At 39.1% G+C, this 7,881-nt stretch overlaps 2 protein-coding genes across 2 annotated transcripts; one reads left to right on the plus strand and one right to left on the minus strand.

Moving 5' to 3' along the window:
- Nucleotides 1–3,388, plus strand: LOC109710905 (proteasome subunit beta type-1). The gene is made up of 7 exons (XM_020233712.1): nt 1–158; nt 243–350; nt 1,092–1,173; nt 2,440–2,569; nt 2,685–2,827; nt 2,919–3,005; nt 3,101–3,388. Exons 1-7 carry the CDS (start codon nt 118–120, stop codon nt 3,173–3,175), a joined length of 666 nt encoding a protein of 221 aa, XP_020089301.1. The 5' UTR covers nt 1–117; the 3' UTR covers nt 3,176–3,388.
- LOC109710303 (CBS domain-containing protein CBSX6-like) lies at nt 4,115–7,765 on the minus strand. The gene is made up of 3 exons (XM_020232813.1): nt 7,703–7,765; nt 6,427–6,614; nt 4,115–5,282 (listed from the first exon to the last, which is right to left on the minus strand). The coding sequence occupies exons 1-3, from the start codon at nt 7,763–7,765 to the stop codon at nt 4,544–4,546; spliced, it is 990 nt and encodes a 329-aa protein (XP_020088402.1). The 3' UTR covers nt 4,115–4,543.

A 7,881-nucleotide genomic window follows, 5' to 3' on the forward strand; every position in this document is an offset into this window, starting at 1 on the left:
CAAAACGCGAATAAGTGAAGAAGACGACGAAGTAACACACCACACCACACCACACACCGTTTCTCCATCGTCGTCGTCGTCCTCCTCCTCCTCAAACCCTCGAAACCCTCCTCGGCAATGGCTCTGCGGCGCGATTGGGTATACGAGAACAATGGCGGGTACTCAGATCTCTCCCCCCAATCTCTCTCTCTCTCTCTCTCTCTCTCTCTCTCTCTACATGTGACGAGGTGGTGGTGTCGCAGGACGTGCGTGGCGATCGCGGGCGCCGACTACTGCGTGGTGGCGGCGGACATGAGGCTCTCGGTCGGATACAGCATCCTCACCCGCGACCACTCCAAGATCTGCGAACTGTACGTGATTTCCCTTTTTTTTTTATATATCCCGTGTACCCTCTCTTTGATCGATTCGTTATTTTGGGTCTTAGGGTTTGCTGTCTGATCTTAGTTGATTCGACGAAGATTCTAATTGTCGATAAGATTTAATCGTGACTATGGTGACGAAGACGAAGTTCGATTGAAAGGGGAAAGGAGACACCTTTTTGTAAGGTTAACCTTAAATAATTTATCTTTGTATGGTGACAATAATTGGAGTTGTTTCGAGGAGGAAGTCGATTTTGCTTGATGCAGGGGTTGAAGAGATTCAGGCAAAATAGAAATTTTAGATCAGTCAAATGGCCCTATTGTTGTTGGAATTTACTCTATGATTACCTTTACATGGGGATGATGTTTGTTAATTTAGGGTTTTTAGTTTAATCTTAATTGTGCTAGGAAAGGATTAGTTTTGTTTGAGTGGAGATAGATAAAAATTGCGTGTCTCTCTGGAGTGAGATTTAGTTATGATTATGGTATGAATCAGATATAGAGGGGGGAGGAATACTAATGTTGAGGGAAAAAAAAAGGAGAGCCATAATTGTAAGAAATGCCATAAAGAAGCAGGCTTTATATCTGATGTATCATGTGTTACTCTGCATTTGCTTCACTACCTTTCATTTTGTGAATTTGTTTTACTCGTTTTGAGTTTTTAAACATTTTACTGTGATCAATGGTCCTTACCTTCAAGATAATTGATTATGTGCGCATTTGTTTGTTTAGTGCGGATAAATGTGTATTGGCTTCCTCTGGCTTTCAAGGTGATATAAAAGCTTTACACAAGAACTTGGCAGCTAGACATCTGGTGAGCGTTTAGAAGATGATAATTGCTACATCTTCATTTTATCCAGATTATTATCTTACCGTAATGCCTTTAGATTCTTGCGTAGCATTGCGTTTAGTAAAATCTTTCTCTTTTAGTGTAACGTTTAATATTCATGCTCTATATTGATTCTTTGATGCTTAATATTGGAAATTATGATCCAAGTGTTTTGAATGGTCATAGATTTCATATTGACAATGTAATATTGTAGCACAGAAGCATCAGTAACTGGTTGTTGTATTATCGTGCATAAGGCTTAAAACCACATTAGGGAGGCAAATAGTGAAATGTTGCTACAAGTTCAGTTAATTTCAGTTGACGAACTTCGGGAATCTGCTCCGATGTATTTAGCATTCAGTGGCTAAATTTCTCTTTGATCATATCCATCAAATTTCTGCCTGAACATATCCTATTTAATCATATTCATTGCAATCCTCTTAGTGTTTTATGTAATTATGTCCATAAACTTTATGCCCATGATTCTTCAAAATACATAGAATCACAAAGAAGCTTGCTTGCTCAACTAATTTGATAACACTTTAATCATGAGGCACTGTTGTTTATGCATGGCTGGTGCATAGGCCTATATTGCTGAGCATATCACTCAAAGAACAAATAATAAATTAGTTGATGGGGAATGCAAAAAGATGTTTACAAGACTACAACCACATACTTCATGAAGCACACGAGCTTTGAGTCAGTTCTTCAAGTATGATAAATCACCTCATAGGTTTAATGTACTATTTATTAAATTTTTGCAATAGCCAAATATCAAACTCCTACGTGGCTAGGTTGTCATCACAAAATGAAGTCCAGATAGTGGACAGCTAATACTTGGACAACTTGATCCAATGTTCAAATAGGCCCAAAAATGCTCATGCATGAAACTGAAGCTGGTCAAATGATGCAAACTGCGTTCTGATCTAGTACCCATATGATGTATGAAGAATGCATGATGCATCTCGTTCTCAAATGCAATAACGTGTCTGTTCCCAAAACTGACTGAAAGAAGATCATGTCGCTGGGTAGTGCATAAAATATAACTGTATTAGACAAACATATTCCTCTATTAAGAACGAACAATCTAGATTGTCAGAAGTTTTGAAGGCTTTCTGATCACACTCATTTTGCTTATGCAACTATGCTTAAAATTTAACTACTCTTTTCTGTTGTTATGTACTAAAACAATATAATGCCTGGTTTTTCATAGGAGTAATTAAACTCTCTGCTTTGCATGTTCTTCTGTAGATCTATCAGCATCAGCACAACAAGCAAATGAGCTGCCCTGCAATGGCTCAACTGCTCTCCAATACTCTTTATTACAAGCGATTCTTTCCCTATTATGCTTTCAACGTACTTGGTGGACTTGACAATGAAGGTATGACAAAGTATAATTAAACTCTAACCACAACATATTGTATGAGACAATTAAGTTTCTAAATACATCAATTGTTTGTTTTTTGTTTTTGTTTTGTTTTGTTTTTTCTTTGCAGGAAAGGGCTGTGTGTTCACATATGATGCTGTGGGATCCTATGAAAGGGTGGGATATAGTGCTCAAGGAACAGGAGCTACATTAATTATGCCTGTTTTGGACAATCAGCTCAAATCCCCTAGTCCTCTCTTACTTCCTGCCAGGGTATCTTTTCTTATCTAAAAATATAGTTAATCTGTGTTGGATTATTCAATTGAAGGATTTGAAAATTTAATTCTCATAAAAAATTGAGCAGGATGCTGTGACACCACTTTCAGAGTCTGAAGCCGTCGATTTGGTTAAGGACGTTTTTGCATCTGCTACTGAAAGGGATATTTACACGGTATGTTCTTTTCTTTTCTTCCCTGATTTTAGGTATATTTTAGTAGAAGAGCAGTCATATCTCATTTGGGTAAAATATATGTGGGAATTTTGCAGGGCGATAAGCTAGAGATAGTTGTCATCAACGCTGCTGCTACACGGCGTGAATACATAGAGCTTAGGAAAGATTAACTTGGTATATTAATGGAGTTCGGAATTGGTTTGGGATTAATGGTGCATCCTTGTTTCCTTCATGATTTTCCCAGCAGCTTTAGTAACATTATCCGTTCAGAAACAAGATTGTTGTGCTTGAAATGCTGATGGTTTTCTTCAAACCAACACCTTCAGATTATCAATTACATTATGTCGAACAAAGGCTTTTTGAAGTTACGAATTTGCCCATGATTCTATGTTTCTATTATGCTGTATTTCTTTCTAGTTGTGTTGCATAATAGCTTTTTAGTGTGAGAATTCATGGATAGCGATAATTCGGTTGCTACAACAGCATCATGCTATAGGGAAGATCACAACAGATCACGTGGTTGAATGTGCATGGAAAGATATAAATCGAGAGTTTCTTAATTGGACCTCATTACCAGCTTGGGTGCTAATGCAGTATGTGAATCTTGCATGAATGAAATGATGCTACTTTCATATGGGAAGCGCGGTAAGTATATAAATGCCTATCCGCTGAAGCATTATATTGCATTGATGATGTTGGTCCACGGCATGTTATTCTAGATCTATCTGTGATGTTCTGGTGGAGTATCTCAACGAACGCGCAAGAGTACCTCATATAATGTATGAGAAGATATATTACTTCTATCATTGAACTTTGTTGAGGGTTCAATTCCACAGAAATAGTCAGTCTTACTTCAGGAAGTTCTGCAAGTCATTTTGTTTTTTTGTGCGAAGGTTCAGAATGCGCATATAAAACTAGGAAGGCCAATCTTTTCGACATTGTCGTAATCGACCGTACAACAAATATGTTTCACTGAACTTAGGTTAGTGCAGTATTGCAAGTAGTCAATCCACATCCGCGTTAGTGACGCGAAAGAGGGCAGAGAAGTGCAATGCTCATGGCTGCAGATATAGAATTGCTCAAGTTAAGCTGTCAGAAGGGAAATGAAGTGATGAGTTCAAGTCTCTTTACTTTCTAGGTCAATAATCCTGTTATTAGTGTTGCCATAAACTCAAATAGTCACAAAGAACTGTGTGATATAATCAAACAAGATGCATTTGACATTGTCAAAAATAAAAAAAACGAAATAAGAAAAAAGAAAAGGCTTTACAATGGAAGTTCCCTTAGATTTTAATTTTTTTCTGAAGGGAACAGGAAAAAAGAAAAATCCCAAATATTCCAGGCACAAAATAGAAAATTATTGCACCTAGTAGCATTTGAGCATGATGGAACATAGGCGAGCTAAAATGAATCAAGAATCAAACTGCTGGAGTAACATTCTTGGCAACTGCATTAAGGATATCTCTGTACCCAACCACACCAATCAAGACGCCGTCGGCTTCAGTCACCCAAACACGGGTCGCCTGATTCGACAGCATCTACGCCATGACGGCCGCCAGAGAACTCGTTTTCTTACAAGTCAAAGTCGCATTCCTCCCCCTGTACACACTCCTATCCGTCCTCGCAGAAACTGCGATCTGGCTCACATTATTACTGAAAAAACCTACACACCTGCTACTGAACTTCATCAGCCTCGGAGAAGCCAAAGCCCCAAATTCCTCAATTTGAGAACCGAGAGTGAACTCGGGCGTTGTTCTGTTTGCATCATTAGAACCTGCAACAAATTCTCCTGCCGACAAATTCGCCATGGCCCAGGCGGTTGCCAGATAGTCACATTTCTGCAGTTTGTAAGAGGATATGTGTCCTAGTGGTTTATGACTTCTGTCCGGGTTAGTCTCGACAACTGCAACTGCAGGTGTGTCATAGGGGGGTATTTTGCGAATTGCTTTGATAGCGGGGGAGAAGGCTTCGATGCACGAGTAGTTGGGATTGATGGCTCCGAGAGAAGAGATTGGAGATAGCGGCAGTGGGGCGAGAGCATTAAGGCAGCGGCCAATCAAGAAGCGGACCACGTCTTCTTGGGAGAGACAGCAGTAGTTGTTGCAGGGAGTGGGTGAGTATGATGGACCGGCATCCGTGACGGAACTGGCCGATGAATTTTCGTTGTTTCTCAGCCACTTGACACTGTAAAGATCGGAGGATCGTTTGCTGATGCCGCTACAGGCTGAGCACTTTCGAACGAGGAGGCAACGAACTCCCTGTGTGGCATCGATCGACCTTGCATGGATAAAAAGATCAATCAAGTATGTAATAGAGCAATTTCATAGAGAAAAATTCTGGTACAAATATTCGACATAGGAATAACACTAGTTCAAACAATTTTCTTAAAGGTCATGAAGAACACTCTTAGAGATGTTGAAGTCGGTATTATCGGATAAGATCAGTCTGATCGACCCACAGCAGTGCTTAACATGACGGAATATGCGACTAACGTAAGATGCATGTTTATGCCTTCCATTCAGGCCAACCGGATCGAATAACCAAACTTTCAGAAAGGCTATTGATGAACAAATGCACCCCAAAGAACAAAATACGCAATGAAAACCAACTCAGACTCCAAAGAATCAGATCCCAAACAGATTTTGATCTAGCAAATCACTGAGTTTCAAACTTGCTACTTCAGTATCCAAGCAACTGAAATGTTATATCATAGGCTATTGCGAAATACAGATAAAATTGGTTAGAACAATCGTACAATTGGTGGACTCTAAATGCCACTTTGTTCAGTCCTCTAGTTCAAGATCCAAGAAAACATTACCTTGCAATTAAACATCCACAATTACACCGAAATATTCCAGTGTGTTCATGTCTCTCTTGTACATTTGCTAGAATTGGTTTAAAAAAAAAAAAAAAACCTCGGGTTTTAACAAGTAATCATGATAATTTATACAGAGTTAACTATTTGATTTAACTAAAAGTTTCCCTATGAAGTATTTTCCATACTTTTTGAAGTAAAACGAAATTGAATAAGCTTCAAGGCAATTCATGTAAGAACCCAACATTAAAAGAGCTATATATATCATTGTCCTCGTATCTTTTATTCCGGGGATTCATTGGATTATGCACATTGACTACACATATTAATCAATTTCTGGGGACTACAAGCAATCAATCACATCAATAAATGCTGTTCAAATTGAAATTATTGTTGCATCGCATATCCAAATTCATGCAAAAATCCAAATTTATTATTCGGATTCCTACATAAACATCTGGAACAAGCAGTTGAAAAAAAGAAATTCTCCATCACTGAGAATAATCTTATTATTCTATACAAAACAGGTGTCAAAATTTCGCCCTAGATCAACGAATCATGCGAAACACAAAAAGAAACCCTACAACGTGGCCATTTCGATCATACCTCGTCCCCGGATCGACCTCCCTGATCACCCCTTGATCCGGCGCCGCCTCCGGCACCGGAATCGACGCCGCCGCCGCACCGCCGGCGCCGGCGAGGAAGGAGACGACGTCGAGCGCGCCGAGGATTCCCCCCGGTGGGGCCCACGGTGATATAGGACCAACATGAGATGAGGGGATGATGCGGAGGAGCTATTTGGGTGGACCCGGAGTGCCGCGTCGGCAGTGGACCGCAACTGGTCCTTGTGTGGACCGGGTCCACCGCGTCAGCAAATAACCGTTAACAGAGAATTTTAATTTTACAATCTAACCTTTTAAAATATCTAATCTGAGCTAGATAGTAATCCTCTAACTTTAAAATTTTGAATATATTGTTTATCTCTACGAGTTTAATTAATATATATTTTATACCACTCATATAACTATAATAAATGTATTAAGGTGATCAATTGACTTAAAGAGCTAGTAAATTATTCAAATCAAGTAAATTTAAAAATTAAGTATTTAAATAGTCTATAATTCAAATAAGTTATACATTTTTACATAATATTCAACTTAAAAGATGCCAACAGGAATGCCAATTAACTGTTGTTGCAGCTGGTAATTTCACTCAAACTGTTCTTACTGCATGTGATTGAATGTGTGGGGCCAAATTATTATTTGTACGATTACATAGTGGATTACTATTTTGATGAGGTCCATTTTTCTCTACAATTTTAACAGTGGGCCACAATTAAAGTTAGGTTTTATTTCGAAATTTTTTTACTTTTCAGGTAGAAAAGCAACTCAGGTGCTTATTAACCAATCAAGAACAGTTAACATGGAAAAGTTGTCAATATAATTTAGGGCTTTTTTTTTGCAAATAGCCCCCTGACAAAGTTTATTTGTAAAAATAGCTCCGTCCAAAAATTATTTGCAAAAATGGCCCTGCCCCTGCCACGCCAGCGCCACGTCAGCGCTACGCGGGCAGGACGGGTCCAGATGTTTAAATTGAACACGATGAACCATTCACCGTGTTCAATACAAGATTTTTGTATTGGACACGGTGAATGGTTCACCGTGTCCAATACAAATACCCCAACAATGGCTAAATTGGAGGTATTTATATTAGACACGGCGAACCATTCACCGTGTCATTGGACACGGTGAATGGTTTACCGTGTCCAATACAAATATTTCGATCTTAGCTATTTTGTATTGGACACGGTGAATCATTCACCGTGTCCAATACAAAAACTTTGTATTGAACACGGTGAATGATTCACGGTGTTCAACTTAACCATCTGGCCCAGCTCCACCGGTGTGGCGCTGACGTGACGCTTGCATGGCGGGGCCAGGACCATTTTTGCAAATAAATTTTTGACAGGGCCAATTTTTTTAAAAAATTTTTGTAAGGGGGCTATTTGCAAAAAAAGCCCTATAATTTAGGAAAAACTTCAAATACCACCCCTATAATTTC

Source organism: Ananas comosus, linkage group 5, assembly GCF_001540865.1.
Source record: "Ananas comosus cultivar F153 linkage group 5, ASM154086v1, whole genome shotgun sequence".
NCBI classification, from domain to species: domain Eukaryota; kingdom Viridiplantae; phylum Streptophyta; class Magnoliopsida; order Poales; family Bromeliaceae; genus Ananas; species Ananas comosus.